At 37.3% G+C, this 22,219-nt stretch overlaps 1 protein-coding gene across 1 annotated transcript; it reads left to right on the top strand.

Moving 5' to 3' along the window:
• Nucleotides 1-6,732: 6,732 nt before the first annotated feature.
• On the top strand, nucleotides 6,733-13,732 carry LOC130941361 (FKBP12-interacting protein of 37 kDa-like). The gene is made up of 13 exons (XM_057869842.1): nucleotides 6,733-6,878; nucleotides 6,968-7,078; nucleotides 7,256-7,323; nucleotides 7,418-7,454; nucleotides 8,251-8,338; nucleotides 8,457-8,521; nucleotides 8,619-8,696; nucleotides 9,816-9,863; nucleotides 10,498-10,551; nucleotides 11,124-11,285; nucleotides 11,573-11,642; nucleotides 12,832-12,887; nucleotides 13,423-13,732. Exons 1-13 carry the CDS (start codon nucleotides 6,852-6,854, stop codon nucleotides 13,549-13,551), a joined length of 993 nt encoding a protein of 330 aa, XP_057725825.1. The 5' UTR covers nucleotides 6,733-6,851; the 3' UTR covers nucleotides 13,552-13,732.
• Nucleotides 13,733-22,219: the final 8,487 nt, after the last annotated feature.

Below are 22,219 nucleotides of genomic sequence, written 5' to 3'. Positions count from 1 at the left end.
AACTTAAAAGGTTGTATTTACACTTGATCCTTGTTGTTGTGAAAAGTTTTAATTCAGGAATTCTTGTATGTCTTGCTAAAGTATTCATCTAGTTGCAAGTGAAGTTGTTTGATTAAGTATGCTGATCTGCATAATGCTTGTCATTCATCACTTAGCTTTAAATTTTGTTTTGTTTCCCATATGCTTGAATAAAAGAGAAATGTTTGAATTAGAAAGTAAAATATCCAATGTTGCATAAGTTAGAATGGAAGTTAATGGTGGTATATGTGTTTGATTAAATGCATAACTCATGAAATAATGGCTGCATAATGTCATTTTCATTGAAGTGTGAGCTAGCTTGCTGTCATAAAGGTTCCTATCAGTAAAAAAAATCCCTTGAGAACAAAATAAAACAGAAAGAAAAGGAAAAAGAAAAAGCCAATGTGGCAAGAAAAACAAAGAATAAAGGCTGGGCACCAATAGCTTGGACCCTAGGACACATGCCTGTGTTGTTCTTGTACTAGGATATGCTTGGATAAGTAAATTCTAAGGGGTATTTCAAAACCTGGCCACTTAGATCAACTGATTTGGGATGGCCAATTGAAAGTCCACAATAAAGAGCAACCTAGATACAGAACATTTAGTTATCCAAAGAGGTGTTGGGCATCAATGATCCTAGGAGGAAATAGTGAGCCATGTGTCTGTGGTGAAGAAATGTTGAGTAAAAATAAAGCCAAAGGCTACTGCAACATTTGACACCAAGCCTTCAAAGAATAATAAGCTTGTTAAGAAAAGAAAAGTTAGCAAGGGAGCAAGCAAAAAGTAAACGTTACAACAGCAAGTTTAGTAAGCCTTTGAGGAAAATGTAACAGCAAACAATAACTGAGTTATCTTTGTCTGCATAAAAACTCCATGAATCAAGTTCTACTATATGCCTAATAAGGATATGTATGCTTTTCTTTTTCATTTCATTTCCTCTTAATTTTGATGCTTGCTTGGGGACAAGCAAGATTTAAGTTTGGTGTTGTGATGACAAGTCATCATATACCCATTTCTCAAGATAATTTCACTTGTTTCACTAGTTTTTATGCACTTTCTTGCACTATAAATAAGCAATTTAGAGTGGAATTGCATGTTTTATTTGAATCAAACAACCACCATTTAATTGATGCTAAATCATAAGGTTTAAGCTAAATTTAATTGATTTTTAATTGATTTATAAACCTTGTGAATTTAGTGATACTTTGATTGGCTGTTTTGATTATTTGTAGGTAAAGAAAAGAAGAAAAGAAGGAAGCGTGGCTTAAGAAGTGTGGCCAAAGGAAAAAAAATAGTGTGGCAAAAGAAGAAGAAGTGTGGCGCAACATGGAAGGGAGGAAGCCACACTGCCCTCCACAAGAGCACACTGCCCTCCAAGGGAGCACAATAATGAACCAAGCATTCAAGGCTTCACTGCCCTGCCCTCCTTGAGGGCGGAGCACAATTCTAGGCCAAGAAACAAGGGAAGGAAAAATTCTGTCCTGCCCTCCTTGAGAGCATTATCGGGCTTCATCGAAGAAAAATTCAAAGAAAAAGTTTGATAATGAAGGCTACAAGATTTGAACCCATGACCCAAGGGAAGGAAGGAGTGCTCCTTGTAAGGAAAATAAGCCAAAAATTGGCCAAAGTGCTCCTAGCAAGTCTCGAACACGGAGGCTTTGCTAACAAAGCAAGGAGGCTGCACCACTTGAGTGCTGCCCTGATGATGTCTAAGACTTGGCACGCAAAATATTTTAACCGCACCATGACAACATTGCCCTGCCCTCCACAAGGGCAGGGCAGCATCCTGATGGCCCTCCCACACTTGGCACGCAACATGCTTCATCACACAATTTCCCTGCTCTGCCCTCCACAAGGGCAGGGAAGCTTCTTGGAAGCTAATTTCTCATGGGCTAAAAATTGAATCAAAAATCCAATTTAATTCATTTCTTCACCAAATCAAAAAGCCCACTCAAAATTCTTAGATCCAAAATAGAAAGTGTATAAATAGGTGTTAGTTAGGATTAGAAGGAGAGTTTTTTTTTGGAGAGAGCTTACTTTCATTTTAATTTTCATCCATTGTCAACTTGAGAGCTCACTTTCCATTTTTCTGTTTTCTGCAAAATTGGCTGGAGAATTGGAGGAGAGAATTCACTTCTTCCTCCTCTGATCGTTTTGTTTTCTGGGTTTTGTTTGAGTATTGAATGTGAAGAATTGAGGAATTTCTGCCTCAATCTCCCTTCAAGATCTCTTTGATTTTTCTACTGCATAATTGAGTTCAATTCCATTTCCTTTACTACTGCAATCTTGAATTTCTCTTTAATTGCTTTGTGAACTTGGATCTAGGAAGGCAATTGAGATCTAGAATCTGCTATCTAGTCTCTGGAGCCCTGAGATCTAATTCTCTTTTTGGTTCTTCTGCTGAATCACTCCTGCAATTACATTTTCACTTTCTGTTTGAATTCTAGTTACTTTCAATTCATCTCTTTCTTTATTAATTGCTGCAATTTAATTTCCCTTGCTTAAATTCTGAATTTCCTGTCCTCAAATCCCTTTTCCATTCAAGCAATTTATATTTCTTGCACTTTAAGTTACTGCAATTTACATTTCTTGCACTTTAAGTTTCAGTCATTTAATTTCTTGTTCTTTAAGATTCAGCACCTTTACTTTCAATTCTCTTTAATTTTTGCAATTCATCCCTCTCCCTTTACATTTTCTGCTATTTACTTACTGTTGGATACAAAATCACTCAACCAATACTTGATTCGCTTGACTAAATCAACCACTAAACTAAAATTGCTCAATCCTTCAATCCCTGTGGGATCGACCTCACTCCCGTGAGTTTTATTACTTGATGCGACCCGGTACGCTTGCCAGTGAGTTTTGTGTTGGATCGTTTTCCACACATCAATGTCTTCTTGGTGTTAAATGCCCAGGAGCTGCATGTTTTGGGCGTTTAAACGCCAGCTTTCCTTCTTCACTGGGCATTTTGAACGCCCAGCTTTTTCTCTGTAATTTCTCTGTTTTATGTTCTTGGATCTTCATTTTACTAAATCCTTTATTCAAGAAGATATATTTTCAATTTTGAAAAAACAACAAAATGAGTCAAAACATATAATTCTTGGGTCAAAACACAAGATATATGCAAGAACATTATGAACGTCAAGATGAACATCAAGAACAATCTTGAAGATCAAGATGGACATCAAGAACTCAGTTTTCTTAATGAAAGAAAATATGGAGGACACCAAACTTAGAACTTTCTCATGTTTGGGCCATATGAATGCAAGAATGTATATGTAGAACATCATGCAGTGCAAATCAATAAATCATGAAGATCAAACAAGGCAATTCATCAAGAACGACTTGAAGATCATCAAGAACACAATGCATGTGTTTTGAAAATTGCAAGACAATTAAAATCATGCAATTGACACCAAACTTAAAATTTGGCCCTAGATTCAAACAAGAACCATGAAATATTTTTGAGTTTTTATGATTTTATGATTTTTTTTGGGTTTTCGAAAATTGTTTTGGGAAAAACAAAAACAAATAATAAAAAAACTTTTGAAAGATTTTTGAAAGCTTTTTGAAAAGAAAATAAAAAATAAAAATTACATAATCTGAGCAACAAGATGAATCGTCAGTTGTCCAAACTCGAACAATCCCCGGCAACGGTGCCAAAAACTTGGTGCACGAAATTGTGATCATCAACAATGGCCAAAGACTTGGAGCTCTCAAACGTGAATCACACTTTGTCACAACTTCACACAACTAACCAGCAAGTGCACTGGGTCGTCCAAGTAATAAACCTTACGTGAGTAAGGGTCGATCCCACGGAGATTGTCGGCTTGAAGCAAGCTATGGTCACCTTGTAAATTTCAGTCAGACGGATTCAAATGGGTTATGGAGTTTTAATAAGTAAAAAGATAAATAAACAGAAAATAAAGATAGAGATACTTATGTAAATCATTGGTGGGAATTTCATATAAGCGTATGGAGATGCTTCATCCCTCTTGAATCTCTACTTTCCTACTGCATTCATCCAATCCTTCATACTCCTTTCCATGGCAAGCTGTATGTTGGGTTTCACCGGCGTCAATGGCTACCTCTCGTCTTCTTAGTGAAAATGGTCCAAATGCGCTGTCACCGCACGGCTAATCATCTGTTGGTTCTCGATCATGTTGGAATAGAATTCAGTGATTCTTTTGTGTTTGTCACTACGCCCAACACTCGCGAGTTTGAAGCTCGTCACAGTCATCCCTTCCCAGATCCAACTCGGAATACCACAGACAAGGTTTAGACTTTTCGGATCTCAAGAATGGCCACCAATAATTCTAGCTTATATCACGAAGACTCTGATCTTTCGGAATGGAGGCTAAGAGATACACGCTCAATCTTAAGTAGAACGGAAGTGGTTGTAAGTCACGCGTTCATAGGTGAGAATGATGATGAGTGTCACGGATCATCACATTCATCAGGTTGAAGTGCAAGCGAATATCTTAGAATAAAAATAAGCATGAATTGAATAGAAAACAGTAGTAATTGCATTAATACTCGAGGAAAAGCAGAGCTCCACACCCTTAATCTATGGTGTGTAGAAACTCCACCGTTGAAAATACATAAGTGATAGAGGTTTAGGCATGGCCGAGAGGCTAGCCCCCAAGTCTAAGGAAAAACGTTCCAAAGATGGATACCAAGATTCTAAGATGAAAATACAATAGTAAAAGGTCCTATTTATAATGAAACTAGCTACTAGGGTTTACAGAAATAGGTAAATGATGCATAAATCTACTTCCAGGCCCACTTGGTGTGTTCTTGGGCTGAGCATTGAGCTTTACACGTGTAGAGGCTTCACTTGGAGTTAAACATCAGCTTTGGTGCCAGTTTGGGCGTTTAACTCCAACTTTTATGCTAGTTCTGGCGTTTTGACGCCAGTACAAAGCAAAGAGCTGGCGTTTTGACGCCATTTTATATAGTCAAAACTCGCGCAAAGTATAATTTATTATATATTGCTAGAAAGCCCTGGATGTCTACTTTCCAACGCAATTGAGAGCATGCCATTTGGACTTCTATAGCTCCAGAAAATCCACTTTGAGTGCAGGGAGGTTAGAATCCAACAGCATCTGCAGTCCTTTGTCAACCTCTGAATCAGATTTTTGCTCAGGTCCCTCAATTTCAACCAAAAAATACCTGAAATCACAGAAAAATACACAAACTCATAGTAAAGTCCAGAAATGTGAATTTTGCTTAAAAACTAATAAAAATATACTAAAAACTAATTAAATCATACTAAAAACTATATAAAAACAATGCCAAAAAGCGTATAAATTATCTGCTCATCATGGAGAAAGGAGTGTTGGTTGCCAAGGAAGTCCAAAGCTCTACAAGAAAACCAATTCAAGAATTGGAATTCAAGCACGGTGTAAAGCACAATTGAGTGGATTCCGTAGAGTGTTTGGTTGCTTCGAGGGTAATTTGAGGTTTTGTCCATCCGACTTGAAGCATAGAAATCAACAAGAAGGCAGCAGGAAACTAAAACATGGGATCCTGGAGGACCTATGAAGTGCAAGCTTGGATGGAGATTCAAGGAGGAGTGGAAACATAGGCCACTCTAACAAGAGTCTCCTCAACAAGTCAAACTTAAGGACTATAAACCAAAGTGTTAGGTGGGAAACACCCCACCATGATAACATTGTTCTTACCCTCTCCTTGTTTATAATTTTGGTTTATTGCATTTTTGTTTTTCTTGGTTAACTTAGAATTAGTTTCATCTTTGAGTTAAATAGTTTAATTTGCATATGGGTCATGAATGTTTGAATGTTTGGGGTTGAAATTTTAGATGAGCTAAGGTTAGTACCAAGGAGCCCAGCTCCACTTATCCAACGCGGCAGGTCACTGCTTCTAGAAGCCGTGACTAAATCTCTATCTCCTTCAAAAGATAGCTCCCAAGATATAAGATAAGATATAGGATGGAACTACTCTAACAAGGGTGATTATCTACTCTACTATAAATACACTGACACCCCTCAGGCATATTTACGTTCTAATCTACTAAAAACCTGCCTAAGCTATTGCTAACTTAAGTATCGGAGTCTCTTGCAGGTACCACCCTCACCTCCTCACGAAGAATTCAGACAGGCGGCACCTCGGCACCAAAGAGGTCGGATGCTGCCACCACAAGGGATCTGGACCTCACGTTCAGACCCAAATCAACGTTTCAGGTAACTCTCGGAACACACACACATATATTTCACTCAATAATAATAATATTTAATAAAATTATTAGAGATTATTTTTAATATAATAAAAAAATGTCTTATTTAAAAAAACATATTTATATTAAAAGAAAATATTTCAATTTAAATTTTAAGGCATCATTATTCATTTTACTTATTTCTAGTGAAAAGAGTGTATTAATATGCTAGTTACTTGTTTTTAACGAAAAAAAAATGTATTAATATACTAGTATCATAGTTTGTATGTACAAAGTTAAGTTAATAATAACAAATGTTGACATATAGTAAAAATAAATTAGATAAAAAATTGTCTGATAAAAAAAATTACAAATTTATCTGTATATTAATTTTTTTAAATTAAAATATTCAATTTTAAAAATTTTAAAAACTGATTTTAATAATTACTTATCAAAATATAAATTAAAAACTAATTTGTCTATTAAAATAAAATTTTAAAAATTAATTTATATTAAAATTTACCACTCATTTGGTAACTGTATAGTGCGTTTGCCTGTTTGGTTCGCACTCTGGTAATAGTTAGAACTTGGAAGTACTCCAACTTCAGCTTTGGCTTCTTCTGATCTTCTCCTTCCCTATCTAGGGTTTTTGAAATCAATGGCTTCCTCTCCTCATTTCGATGATGTAAGACACTCTTTCTTTTCAAATTTTATTTATTCTTCCCCCACTCTATCTATGAGTCTTGGCCCTCACTTCAATTTTCTCAAACGCAGCAAGACTTCGATTTTGAAGGCGGATTTTCCGGAACGCGTTCTGGGGAGAAGAGGCCCTCTCCTGATTATGACGACGAATATTACGATAATGACCCTTTCGCACCCAAGAAGGTAATCAAATATAATCCACTATACTTTAGTTTATTCTATGCGATTCTGCGTTACATGTTCTCTAATTAGAATGTTCTATGTGGAAAATGGAATACGTTCGTTAATTGTACATGACTCGTTGAAGGTTGGGTATTCGTTTTCTAAAATTGTACTCTGTTCTGTTTGTTGTTGGTTCAGGCAAAATCAAAGGCTGAAGAAGCTGCTTCTGGTGTAACCACTGGAATGATATTGTCTCTTCGTGAGAGGTATAACGAAATGTTAGTTGTACTGTGTTCAGATTTCTATGAGGATATAATTTGAGCCTAAACTTCTTTCCGTGACTCTTTTTTTTTCTGGCAGTCTTCAAAACTGTAAGGATACCCTACTCACATGCCAAGTACGTCTTACTTTTATGAATTCAATTACTCAAAGTTGATATTCTCTTCTTGATGAAGTGGTCTGTAGTTTGTAATAATGTTGGATTCATTAATGCTTCAGGAAAATGTAGCATAGATATGGTTACATATTATGGTCATTTTGCACGAGATAGGGTATGTATGTGTGTGTATATTATATAAAATGTAAAACAGTAAGCAATAAAGTAATTGAAGCATATTATTATATGCAATTTTTATGATGTTGTAACTTCAAGTTTTTATCAAAGTATTAGGAAAGAAAGCAATACCTCAAGAGGAATAAGATTTGAAGAAATGAAGTAGTGTTTTATTTCATTTATAAGTAAACCAAATAGTGTACTTGTCAAATTTTATTATTTGTAAGTACTAACTTAGATTTAGGCCTTTGGGTACATATGCTTGTTGTAATGTTTGACCAACAATTATTCACATGTACCTAGCAGAAATTGGCACTGGGTACATAGTCGGTATGAGTAGGACAGGCATACTAAAAATTAGGCATTTAGGATTACCTAGGTCTCAGTGCTTCACGCTTCATGGTGAAAAGGTTCACGTTTATTATTTTGATCATTTGATGGTTGTGGGATATGGTGTCTAATGTTTGAGTCCCCTATTAGGGTTGAGTAAATTCCCATAGCAGACTAGCAGAGAGCCCTGGCCATAATTTGTTCAAATTGTGTCTTTTAACTATTATTTTTATTTTCAATTGTGATATCTTAGTTTGAATTGTACCTTTTCCTTTTCTTAGAAACTTGATCAGATCATTCCATATTTCAGAATGAACTTGAGGCTGCAAAATCTGAAATTCATAAGTGGCGCACAGCTTTTCAGAATGAACCCTTCATTCCTTCTGGGACCACTCCAGGTTAGTTTATACCTGGTGTTTTGCAGGTGACCTTTGTATTGTTATTCTAGATCTAGTTCTATTACTTCTTTGGTTCAAATATATCCCTGATCTCTTCTGTTATCTTTCTTCATTCAAGCACCCAAATTGGCGATTAACTATCTTCAAGCCCTGAAATCTTCTGAAGAGTCTTTAAAAGAGCAGGTTTGGAATTGAATCTCTCATTTTTTCCCCTTAAAAATTTTTCTTTATCCATTGATCAGGGTTCATTGATTCCTTTCACTGTTTCATTGATTATTAGCTTGAAAAAGCAAAAAAAAAGGAAGGTGCATTCTTTGTTACTTTTGCGAAACGAGAACAAGAAATAGCAGAGTTGAAGGTAGGTAATATACTTAAAATAGGGTTCCGATGCTCTTTAACAGAAGTTTTTAACTTGTAAAATCTTAGATGATGATGACTTTCATACGGTCTTGATTGGCAGTTAAATATCATGTCTACACTGCTCAACATTGATTGACTTATCCTTTATAAGTTAGGGGTCTGTTTTCATTCTTTTTATTGATAAGTGGCTGTTTGGAAAAGAAGGAGATGGAAAGGAAGGAGACACCCACTTCCTTTGAGAAAAATTTCATTGGAATTTGGAATTTTAGATTGGGGAGTGGTGCTTCTTTCTTTCTTTCTTTCTTTCTTTCTTTCTTTCTTATTTATTTATTTATTTAAATGAGCTCTTCAATTGCCTAATTGGTTAATAATAGTTAGCTGTATGGAGAAGTCATTATACCCTAGAAATGTTATGTTACATACCCTGGAGAGAGAGAGAATGCCGAGTCAGCAGCAAAGGCAGCCAAAAGGGAGGAATAATAGGGCAGGAGAAATGTGTAATCATAAGTGACAATAATTGATGATTGGATTAGTCAGATGAGAGAATCAGGGAGGCGTAATCGTAGGAGTTGAATGCTAATTATGATAATTAATTTGAGGGAAGGCAATAAAAGGAGGAGCTTATTAGGTGAGAGGTAGGAAAAAGACTTGGAAAGGCCTAGGCTAGGAGAGAAGAGGACTCTCGAAATTCCTCTATTATCTTTTACTGTTCTATTGTATTTCTATATTTCCATTAAAATAAATACCAGTGTAACATGTTATTTATTCTGACCATAGAACTGGATAATGGATATACTCTCTATTTAGCAACTAGCATGAAGTAACAGCAGAAGGGTTGGAATGAACTGGTTGTAATATTCAAGTATTATGCTTTTGATGAAAAAGTAGAATGTCCTTAAAGGATAAGAGGCCAGAAATTATCATGTATTGTGTAGGTGTATGAAGTGTTGAATTGCAATAAGAGCTTGAACTGATCCTATTGCTTGTTACGTATTTTCATCAGAAAGTTTAAAGCTACATGCACTTTAAAGATATAGGGTTATGTATTAAGACTTTATCTACTTTTAGAAAACTTTTTTCCCCACTAAATCGTTTTTGCCTGTCTAAACTTTTCCAGTCTGCTGTGCGGGATCTGAAAGCTCAACTCAAGCCAGCAACGATACAGGTATTGTTTTATATAATATAATTTTTGCTAGTGTGCTTTCATCAGTATGGTTGTGTCTAAAGTCTTTCATGGTACATAGGAAAAGCTGCAATGTTTTAATTCCAAGTTACCCTGCTTGTAGTGGTTTTATGTATTATTTTTGTTGTTCTGTTCATTATTCTCCTTTAAACAGTGATATACCCAGGAGGTTTACACTTTATGGCATGTATATAATGTTCACTAGATCTTGTATATAAGCTGACAAGATGGTTGCACTCCAGATAAATAACTGTGCTAGTCTGCCTCTTTCTACTAAAAAGTTTTATAGAATTATAGCAGCCCTGGTAATCTGGTACTGGATCTAGGCATAGATCTTCTGTATCATTACCCGATTACACAGTTACTGGAACTTGAATAATAATTATAAAAAAATGAGGAGTAATGTACTTGCATTGGATCTGATAAAAGTGGGTCTATTATACTTATGCAACTCAATTTTCAATACTTTCTGCCTGTTTATTTATTTTTATTTATTTATTTATTGAGCTATTCATGATATGCTGCTTTCGAATAATTTTGGCTGCATCTTATTGCCTTCCATTTTGACTTAGTTTTGCCCAAAGGTAGTCCTTGGTTCCATGATTTTAATTTTCAGGCAAGGAGGCTGTTACTAGATCCAGCTGTCCATGAAGAGTTTACTCGTTTGAAGGTTTGTTATTCAACTTGGTTATGAATTCTATTGCGTCAAGTATGTTATTTTCAGAGATATAGAATCCAGGATGGATATTATGGCTCATGCTAGAGTTGTACTTGGAAAATGTTAGAGCAAGCTGTCTTGTTAGTTCTTTCCGGGAGAGTATCACCTTAGAAATATGGTGAAGAAACTTGTTATCCATTATGAGAGAGAAGTAATGTACTGTGTCTTATGTAGTGGTAGTTTTAGTCCCTTCTTCACTGGGGGAACTTACCTAAAGAGATTTCAGTATTTTGGAGGTAGCAAAATGAAAAAGGAGTCAAGATTAAAGAGAAAGTGGAAAAGGGTAGGCTTCATGCAAACTTCCAGTTTAAGTATGGAGAACTTCTTAGGTGGTCCTAGATTGACACTCCGGATTGTACACCATCCATGACAATAGGATCCACTACTTCAAATTAAACTTTAAATATTGTAAGGGAAACACACACACACACACACGAGACATGCGAGTTTTAGTCAGTTTTTACATTGGTGAATGGTGATTACTTCTATGGTTGTTTCTTACATGGGTTCTCATTTGATCTTAGAATTTAGTCGAGGAGAAGGATAAAAAAATGAAAGAGTTGCAAGATAACATTGCCGCAATCAATTTCACTCCCCAGAGCAAGATGGGAAAGATGCTTATGGCTAAATGCAAGACTTTGCAAGAGGAAAATGAGGAGATTGGGAACCAAGCGACTGACGCAAAGGTGATGTTATCTTATTTTCTTGATCGCTCTAAGTGTCCCTTCACCCCCTGTCTCCCCAAAAAAAAAAAAAACCCAACCCCCATTTTTTTTGTTGCATACATGAGATTCTTTACCAGTGTTTCTAATATAGTTGTCATTGAGCTGATGACATAATAATCTATTATTTGCTAGAGGTAATATTACTGATGCATGTACAATTGTACATAATTTATTCGGCATGGTTATTGCTGTGTCGATGGTGATGTTGGCATCTCCCCATTCAATGTTTTGTTGTTCTTGATTTGCAGATACAAGAGTTAGCAATGAAACTATCATTGCAGAAATACCAGAATGCCGAACTGAGAAGTCAATTTGAAGGTTAGCAGCTGGATGATTTCAAAATAAAAAATTCTATGCTCTGCCATTTTAATCCTCTGTGACCCTTTTTAGGATGAATCCTAAACAGATTTGCCTATAAAAGTGGAGTTTATTGGAATCAAAAGTTATGCTAATTTTACTCTACTATATTATCTCCATGCATTAGCAATTAAGTAAACTACCATTTCTATCTATAAAAGTTTAGAATACTGATAGATCTACCCACAAATAAACAAAATTACCATTTCTACCCATGAAAGATGAACTTTTGTTAACAAAACTACTCGAATCCTAAAAAATTATTTGAAATTCCTCGAATCCTAAAAAATTATTTGAAATTCCTAAAAGACCCTCTAATATAACCTAACTCTAACTTCTTGTTTTACTCCACACCACCACCCTCCTAATTCCAAACTCCACCACCACCACTCTCTTTCAAGAGCTTCACCTTCCTCAACAATGATCTTCTTGTTCCTATCATTATCATCTGCAAGCGAAGCAAGTTCATTAGCGGCTTCTGCCTTATCGTTCAATTGACCCATTTGAACACTAGCAATGAAAGACCATACCCAAGACAGAATGGGTCGTTGCTGGCGATCGGAGGGAGCGAGAGGACAATGCTGCCACCACCACCTACATCCACGGTAGAGCCATCAGCGTCAAGGATGGAGAGGAGCCAGCGCATGTCACCGATGGAGGCTTCGAGGTGGGAGAGGACCTTGCGGAAGTCTGCGGCGGAGATGATGGTGATGACACGGCGGAGGATGGAGCGGTGCTTGCACTTGCGGACGAGGGAGGGAGCGCGGTCGAGGTTCTTGGAGGCTTTGGCGGCGACGTGGTGGATGGGGCACTCGTAGAGGGGGGCCGTCGGGGGAGGAGGCGGCAGAGCTGGCGAAGTGGACGAGAGGTGATGTGTAAAAAAGAGATTTGGGTGGAGGTAAGGTTTGGAATTGGAGAAGTGATGGTGTGGAGTAAAAAGAAGTTAGGTTATATTAGAGAGTATTTTGGAAATTTCAAATAGGTTTTTAGAGTCGTGTAGTTTTGTTGACAAAAATTCTTCTTTCTTGGGTAGAAATGATAATTTTATTTATTCATGGATAAATTTGTCAGCGTTCTATACTTTCATCGGTAGAAATGGTAATTTACTCTTAGCAATTTATGTAATCGTAACCTCTAAACTTGACTACAGGACTGCAGACACATATGGACGGACTGACAAACGACGTTGAAAGATCCAATGAAATGGTTTTTTGCTTATCCCTACTCACATACTTTAATGTCATACTTTAATGTTATTTTAAAATATCAATGCACTGCATATTCTCCTCTGCATTATACACTATTTGCTTCAGAGTTTCTGACGGAGTAAACCATTTTTGTTTAGTCCGCTTATACTTAAATCTCTATGATATAGATGAATACTAATAGGGAACAAATAATATAATATACATTTATATGGATGTACTATGTTGCTGGTCAAGAAAGATCTAGCACGGTCTCGCTAAACATGGTGGAATTCAATTAGGTTGTTTGATTCATGTAACTGATTTCACCTAATCAGATAAGACTTTATTGTTTTGTGTTGGTTCATAATGGGAGAATCTCCTCTTCCCCCATATATTTGGATAAAAGCCCAGAAATATATGATGATTTGAAATTTCCTTGTGCTGAACTTTTGTGGAGTTATATATAAGATGCTTAAGAGCTTAACCTAAATATTGAGTACATTGTACCAAAGAAAATCCTTGAGTACGCATAACTTCAGTGGGTTTTACTGCAGGTTTTGATGTTGCAAGAGAAATTAGAAGACAAGGATCAAGAGATCCAACGGCTGAAAGATGAATTGCAAGAGAAAGGCTTCATGGATGAAAGGACAACAGAAGCCGCATCTAAAGAGAGACGACATTAATGCAGTGCCTAGGGAAAATGCTGACTAATCTGCCACGTTAGCTTAATACGGAAAGTTTTTGTTTGGAACGGTTGTTTCTCAAGAATTCAGTTCACTCATAGTTGTATATTGAATTGAAATTCATGATTTTGCAATGCAAAAGTGATTTTGGTGCTGCAACGTGTAGCGTTAGAATCCTCGTTGATTCTGTCATTATTTTGCGGTGTTATCGTACATGCGATTCTGATCTGCTGAGCGTTAATCGGTACTCCTGCATAAGCACAGGCATACTTATCTAAATAAAGCAGGTTCTGAAAACCGGTTCGGACCGGTCGGTCGAACCGGTTGAACCGTGAACCGGACAGAAAAACGATTCGGTTAAATAACAAAACCGCAAAATTTAAAAACCGGAATTGAACCGGTGAACCGGCCGGTAACCGGTCGGTTGAACCGAACCGTGACCCGGCTGGTTTTTTGGCTGGGCAGCAAAACGTTGCCGTTTTAGCCTCTGGAGCCCTAACCTTTACCAGCCCCAGCCCTAACCCCTGTCCCCTACCTAAAACGCGCTCCTGCCTCTCTCACAATCAGCCAGTCCGAGCTCCTCCACCTCCTGCTACCGCCGCCGACGCAATTGCGAACTTGGAAGCCACCGTTGCGCCGTCGCATCTTCCTTCCCCTCCGTTGCGTAGCAACCATCGCTACTTCCTTCCCCTCCATCGCAACTTCCTTCCCCTGCAGTATTCAGTTTGCGCGTCCATCGAAGCCAAATGGTCTGCTTAACAATGGTGGTTGCTCCCTCCATTCGGCTTTTCCCACCTTCCTTCGCCTCCATTCCCTTTTCTCATCGCTCTTCCTTTTCTTCCCGGTGGTGCCCTCCCTCTTCCGTTTCTCTTCTCCTTCCCATTCACTCTCGCCTCCAATCCAGTAACTATCAAACTAACTACTCTCCAATTCTGTTCCACTTATTTATTTATTTATTATCATAATTTGATTGCATGATTGTACTCTGATATTATTTAATTGAAGCTAGAACTATGTTTTTGGATTGTTTAGATTCTTAATTTGATATGGGATTAAGTGAAATTTGTGTTGATTTTTTGCCTTTATTCTATTTGCTACTGTCAGCTTCTGTAAATGGAGATATTGGGGTTGAATTACCTGGTGATCAAGCAGAGGTTATATTCATAGGGACTGGAACTAGTGAAGGGATACCTAGAGTTAGCTGCTTGAGTAATCCTCTGAAAAAATGTTTGGTACAATGAAGAAAAAAATAATCTTTGTGGAAAAAATAATTAAGATTTTGCTGCAATGGAAGTGAATGTTTAGGGTTTTGTTAAGATTTCTATATTTCATGATTGTTGTAGGTATGTTCAAACTTCAAAGGCTGCTGATGAGCTGCTGATGAGCTTGACCCGTCGTAGTTCTCAATCATTTCGTGACACCGGGCGTGGCTGAACCATCTACGATGGGGGAGCGAATGCGCAGGGAAGAAGCTTAGATAAGAGAATACGTTCTCTAGCTGGTCTACTGCAGCTGCAGCCATTCCATTCCTTCAGATGAGCTACGTAACTCATTAGCTCTTTAGCAACAGGAAAGGTAGAGCCTTACTGCATTCCCTCCTTCTCAGATATGTTACTTAAGATCTATAATAGTCTGTACTAAAGGGATTGGAGGAGCAATTAGAGGAGAAAGAAGAACTACCAGAGCAGGGACTGGCACAGACTAATGCCCACCGAATTCTCCTAATTCTCTCCCTCTTTCTCTCACTAGGACCGGTATTCTCCGGATTATCCCTACTATCCTCGTTCGTCACCCGGGCTCCTCAAGAACTCAACATTCTTATAGATGCTGGAAAGTAAGTTTTTTGTCTGTGTGATCTGCAATTATGTTAGATTAAGGATTAGGATGAGCTTTTTACTTATTTTGTTTTGATGTTAGTCCAAGTATATGATTTCATGATGGCGTTACATTTGTCCCATCACCAAAATTTAGAATGTTTTTTAACATATAGAGACTTGCTGGAACACGTACTGGATTACAGTAAGCAGACAATAGATGATTTAGTTAAATTGTTTGGGATATTTTGATGCAGCAATGAATCATATTAAAACTTTAGACTTATGTAGGTAGTAATTAGAATCAGTGAGGTAACGGTTGAGAACTTAGGTTGGGAATATAAGGTGCTCCCAATGGCCTTTCAGGACGTCTAATTACAACTTTAGGGTCTATATTAGACTATAATTATGTTTTAATGTGTTTATTGATATTTTATTTATTATTTTATTAAAAAACGATTTTTTCGGTTCCACCACGGTCGAACCGGTTGAATCTATAAACCAGTAAACTAGTAGTTAGAATAGTTCGATGACCGGTTCGATTTTCAGAACCTTGAAATAAAGTTATAATTTTAATTTTTATATACTTACATTTTGCATGTGTGTTTGATTTAGCGTTTCATTTTAAGTAACAGCTCTAATTTCACAACACAAGAAGATTATTTTACACGGTTGGGGTAGATGATAACGTATGAATATTGAATACACACATAAATGCTCTGAAGTGGAAAAATCGATAATCTTAAAACTTGTTCATCTAGAACTTTCAGGTAGCTTGTGCCTTGTGATGTGGCCGGCTCCAATGATTGATCTTCGTTTTTGCTCTCTTTGCCAAACACGTGGCCCTACATGGCATTCGTGCTTCACCCTTTGAATATTTGATAATAGTTCACATTTATTTATTTATTTTGTTTTTATGATATTTTTTAATCTGACAAGATAATAATTAATCTATTGTAGATTTAAATTCTATTTAAAAATATGTTATTAACTAATAAATTTTTATAACATAAAATAGAATTCAATTTCTTAATATTTATTTTGACGAATAAGTGGGTTGATTATTTAACTAATTTAAATTGATTAATATTTTACATTTATTAATTTTAATAGAATAAGAAACTTGTTGGAACCAATCTGTTTCGAAGGTTATTTGAAATGTTGATTTGGATCTGAACGTAAGGTTCAGATTCTTTTGTATGGTAGCGTCCGACTTGTTAATGTCAAGGTGCCACATGTCCGAGTTCCTCATAAGGAGGTGGGGGCAGTAGGGCGAGAGACTTCGATGCTCAAGTTAGCAAGGATTTTAGACAGATTTTTAGTAGATTAGAATGTGAATATACCTGAGGGATGTCAGTGTATTTATAGTAGAGTAGATAACCACCTTTGTTGGAGTAGTTCCATCTTAATTGATGGATAATCTTTTCCTTTATCTTGGGAGTTTGTTAAAATCTATTTGAAGATAGAGATATTTGGAGAGATTTGGGGATATAGTTACTTACTTAGGTAAACATAAGTTGCCCCTTTTGTCGGTGTTTGACCTCTTCAAAGTGGTTGGGGTACGGGATAGATGCCACCTTCTTGGGCTGGGCCTTTTATCTTTATTAGACCTGACTTTATAATTTGGGTCAGGGTATGAACAATGTCCCTGCTTGAGTCCGAGTTTTTCAGGAGGTCGGGCTCGAGCATCTTTGCAGTTGAATATAGCTTGCTTGATGTTTAGATCTCAGCAACTTTGTTACGAATTATTAGTTTCCTTTTATAGTTCCGACTTCGAGTAGTCGGTCTTGATGGCGGAAAATTGAATTTCGCACAAACTAACTGGAAAGTGTACCGGGTCGTATCAAATAGTAAAACTCACAAAATGAGGTCGATCCCACAAGGATTGATGGATCGAGCAAATTTAGTTGGGTGATTAATCTAGTCAAGCTGACAGTTGGTGATTTGAGTGAAAATTGATTAACAGAAAGTAAATTGCAAGAAATTAAAGTGCTGAATATAAATTGCTTGAAACTTAAATGATAAGAAACTTAAATTTCTGAAACTTAAAGAGAAAGAAACTAAAAGAGCTAAATCTTAAATTGCAAGAAATGTAAATGACTGAATCTTAGAGTACAAGAAAGTAAAATTGCAGAATCTAAATTGCAGTGAAACTTAAATTGCATGAATTATAAAAGGAAATGGGTGCAGGGAATCAAACAGCAATAAACAATTTAAATTGAAGTAAAATCAAAGAGATCTAAATTGAGAAAATTCAAAGAAAATGATTCATCAAATGGATCTCAACTCCTTTCTCAATCATATGAGTAGATCTATGGCGGATTGAAATTGATTGGATCCTAGTTTCTTGGCAATCCAATCTCTCTAATCACAATCAATCTTGCCAATTTCTTGATCTAATTATCGTGAGAAGAGTTAGAGCACATTCTCTTATCCATAAGCCACACAATCTCTCAGAACCTCAATTCCTCCCGAATGGTGTTGGTTAAGAGAGTTGTGAAGGATAGAGCAACAATTCTAATGCAAGTGATTCCCCTTCTGAGACTGATAAACTCCAATTTCGTGGTTTATTTTGTGCTTAATTTGGGAGATTTTATCACCTTTTCCTACATTTATTCAATAAAATAGCATGGTTTTGTAATTCTCTCTTGAATTGTGCTTAAGTGTAAAAACATGTTTTTTAGGCCCTTAAATTGGTGATTTTAACTCACTTTAATTCTATTCGATGCCTTGATGTGTTTGTTGAGTGATTTCAGGTTCATAAAGCAAGTATTGGATAGAAGAAATGAGGAGAAAAGCATGCAAGGTGGAGAATGCATGAGGAAACAAGAATTGGGAATGCATCAATGGGCGCGCACGCGTACAAAGCGCGCACGCACAAAAGTGATTTCGCAGAGAGACCCGCACGCGCACAGGACGCGTCCGCGCAGATGAAGAAATAGCCAATCGACGCGCACGCGCACATGGCGCGTACGCGCCGATACTTGCACGTGACTCACTTAAAGGCAAAACGCTAGGGGCGATTTCTGAGCATCACAGGCCCAATTCCAACCTGTTTCTGAGTGTATTTCATGCAAAATTGAAGCCCAAGCAAAGGGGGAGCAATTGGTTGTAGCTTAGCATCATGTAGTTTAGTTTCTAGAGAGAGAAACTCCCTCTTCTCTCTAGAATTAGGTTAGATTAGGTTAATTTCATCTTAGATCTAGGTCCAATTTCATATTTTCATCTCATTTCTTTTATGAATTCTTGCTTCTACACCTTCATTCTCTTAGTTTGTGATGTTAATTTTACTTTTATGCCTCTTTGTTCATGAGTGATGAACACTTGTTGGATTTGGATTTTTTCTTTAATGCAATTGATGTTTGATGTCCTCTTTATTGTTGATTTGAATTGTTGATCTTGTTTAATTGCAATTGGTAGTTGTTAGATTTTACTATTTCTTGTCATTTATTATGCTTTCCTTTTATGCCTTCCAAGTGTTTGACAAAATTCTTGGAAGGATGTTAGAGTAGATTTTGAGCATTGTTGGCTTGGAAAGAGTAATTAGGCAATCTTGAGTCATGAAAATCCAACTAATGTTGGTGATCTAGAATTGTTAGTTAATATGATTTTTATTGACTCTAATCTTTTGCTAATTCTATTAGTGAGTTGATTAGTACATTTGGATTGAGGTTAACTAGTCTTGTTTGACTTTCTCTCATGGAAGATAATGTGATACCTTCTTCCAATATTGGAGATGACAAAATGAGATAGATTCTTGTTATTATAGTGATATGATTGATTAGTCTTGTTTGACTTTCTCCCTATGTGTTGGAGTTGACTAAATAAGATGAATTAATAATTGCATGACTAGGATGGAAAGCCTATGGTCTCAACCCTTGCCATGAATGTCTCTCTTTATTGCTTGCTTTCTTTAATTGCTTTCTTGATTTACTTTTCTAGCCATCTACTTTCTTGTCCATTTATTTTATTGCCCCTTTTATAAATCAAACCCCCTTTTATAATTGCCAATAATCATACACTTCATTGTAATCCTTGTGAGACGACCCGGAGTCCAAATACTCCGGTTAATTCTTATTTGGGTTTGTACATGTGACAACTCAAAATTTTTGATTGGGAGAATTGTTTGTTGGTGTGGAGCTATGCTTGCAACGAAGTAATTCTTTTCTATAAGAAGAAAATCTAGACCATCGAGCAAATCTCTTAAATCAAAATGGCGCCGTTGCCGGGGATCGCAATGGTGCTATGTTATTGGCTATTGTATATATTGTGAATAGCTTGATTTTTAGTTTGTTTGTTAGTTTTTGCTAGTTGTAGGATTTTTGTTCTCCTTGTTTCTTGTTAGATTTTGTTTTATTTTCTCTTTATACTATGAATTCTCATCCTTTTAGCTATGAGCATGGTTACAACTATGTTGTAGGAAATGGAAGCTTCAATGGGGATGTGCATCAAGGATTTGGAGATCAAAGGTGGGAGGACTCCCAAGCTTATGGACAACCTTCTTGGCAACAACCTCCTACGACTTCTTATGGGTATAATTCAAATCTTGATGCATACCAATCTAATGTATGTGATGACCCTCATTGTGGTTGTCAACCACAATCATCATATGCATATGAACCCCCTCCTCAATATAGCCTTCCACCATACTCATAATCCTTATACCACCAACCACCTCCATATGATCCTAACCCATATCCACCATACTAACCACCATATGAACCATCTCTAGAGCCACCACCTTTCCAATACCCATACTCCCATGAACCACAAAGTCCATACACACCACCTCAAGAATTTTACCAATATGAACCACCTTCCAATTACAACAACCTTCCCTCAAACAATGAAACCTCTCTTCCACCACCACCTCCCGATGAAGCCTTCATGCTAGAATTGAGAGATCTTGAATCTCATATCTTAAGGCAACAAGAGGAAGATGAAAAGAAGTTCAAGGAGATAAGAGCCAAAATGGTTATCATGGTAGAAGCCATTGGCAACATAGTCTCATCCCGCCTAAGCCTATGCGATCAAGGCACTCCCTTTGTTGAATGTGGAGAAGTATCCAAGGAGCTTAGTGAGGGAATGGACTTGAAGCTCCAAGGTAAAGAAGAGGAGTTAAAGCAAGAAGTGCAACAAGAGGAGGAGGTAGAGGTTATTGAACAAGAGGAAGTAGTGGTTGGAGCCGTAGGATATGTTGAATACATAGAGGAATCACAAATTGAAGAGCCTTATTCCATGGAGTTTGAAGTTAATGTTGAGGAGGAGAGTGCACAACCTCCAAGGCACAATGTGATTGAAGAATTGGGAGAAGTGTTCCAAGTAATAGGCCCTCCTATTTATGATGATTCCATACCAACATATGATCCTTTTGAGCTTGAAGAATCCTTCCCCATTATGCTCGGAATTGATGTGGAGGTAGCCTTCACTCAACCTCCTATTTATGATTTGAGTGATGGGGAAGAGCTTGAAGAAATTGATGAAGAAGAGCTTGAACTTGAGGAGGCTTGGCAAGAGAAGGAACTTGAAAAAGCTTGCCATGCGGTGGAAGCCTCTAGAAGAGGATGACGGGAGTAAAGCGCGCCTTATCAAGATCATTGGGAACTCTTCCACATAGGTTATCACCCAATCCTTCATTTGAGTGGGCAAAACTTCTAACTCTTGGCTCTATTATCCCACTTGAATTTGGTTTGCTTGAGACGGATGGCCAACTTAGGGCGCTTTACGGAATTAAGCGTAAGAGGAGGATGTTTAGTGGTTGGCGTTGTAAGTCTAGGCTCATTATGGTTGAAGCTTCAAGGAGCAAGGGTTGGACTAGTGCTCAATTGGATGGGTCTAGGAGGGTAGTTTGGTGCTTCCATGAGAATTCATCTCTCTTGCCACCCGGAGGAAATCACCATGATCGACTCAAGGACGGGTGTGAAAACAAAGTGTGGGATCCCGGATTGCATAAGGAACATCAACTTTGGGAGCCTATGGTTTCTGAAGAACTCCATCAAAGCTTGGAGTTATTAACTTTGAATGATGAAGCACAATGGAAGTCCAAGTATTGGTGGATGTTCAAGGATGGATTCAAGCACAAGCCACCTTGATAAGAGCTCCCCATAAGTCCAACATAAGGACAATAAACAAAAGTGCTAGGTGGGAGGCACCCCACCATGGTAACATCTTTCCTTTTATCTTTTTGTAAATATTGCTAATAATTAGTTTAATTTTATGTTTTGTTTGGTTAGATATGTTTATTTGGGAGTTTAGTGTGTTAAATAAGGTTTTATGATGTTTTGGTAGTTGTTTGGAGGTTTGGAATGCTTGGTTTGGTGCAAAAACATAGAAAAAATTTGAAAAAGCAGAGCACCATCCACGCGCACGCGTGCTTCACGCATACGCATGAATCAAGCAATTTCGACCATCCACGCGCACGCGTCATGTACGCGCATGCGTGGATTGAATTTTTCCACTTCTCATACATTCACCCGAGAGTTGTGCCTGAAGTGTTCCAACTTTGTGCTCCAGGGCACGCGCACGCGCACGCGTACCTCATGCATACGCGTCGCCGCTCCAAAAAACTCATCACGCACACGCGTGCATCACGCGTACGCGTCGCTTCCATTTCATCAATCCACGCTTACGGGCACATGACGCGTACGCGTGGATTGCCCTGTTTCACCCACCTTCTTTTCTTCTCCTCCTTCCATTTCTTTCCTTCTTCTCTTCTCTTTCCACCCTTCAATCATCATCCAACACTACCAAACACCATCCATAACCACTTCTTTTAGTTAGTTAGTTAATTATTTAATTAGTACATTTTTATTTTGTTTTCTATTTTTCCCTATAAGTGTTGGATTATTAATATT

Source organism: Arachis stenosperma, chromosome 1 (genome assembly GCF_014773155.1).
Source record: "Arachis stenosperma cultivar V10309 chromosome 1, arast.V10309.gnm1.PFL2, whole genome shotgun sequence".
NCBI lineage: Eukaryota > Viridiplantae > Streptophyta > Magnoliopsida > Fabales > Fabaceae > Arachis > Arachis stenosperma.
The sequence above is the reverse complement of the archived record's forward strand: the minus strand, read 5'-3'. Positions and strand labels throughout refer to the sequence as shown.

Coding starts and splice junctions, on each gene's coding strand:
- LOC130941361 (XM_057869842.1), top strand. CDS start 6,852: ATGGCTTCCTCTCCTCATTTCGATGAT. Junction 7,455..8,250: donor ATACCCTACTCACATGCCAA/GTACGTCTTACT, acceptor TCCATATTTCAG/AATGAACTTGAGGCTGCAAA. Junction 9,864..10,497: donor TCAAGCCAGCAACGATACAG/GTATTGTTTTAT, acceptor TTTAATTTTCAG/GCAAGGAGGCTGTTACTAGA.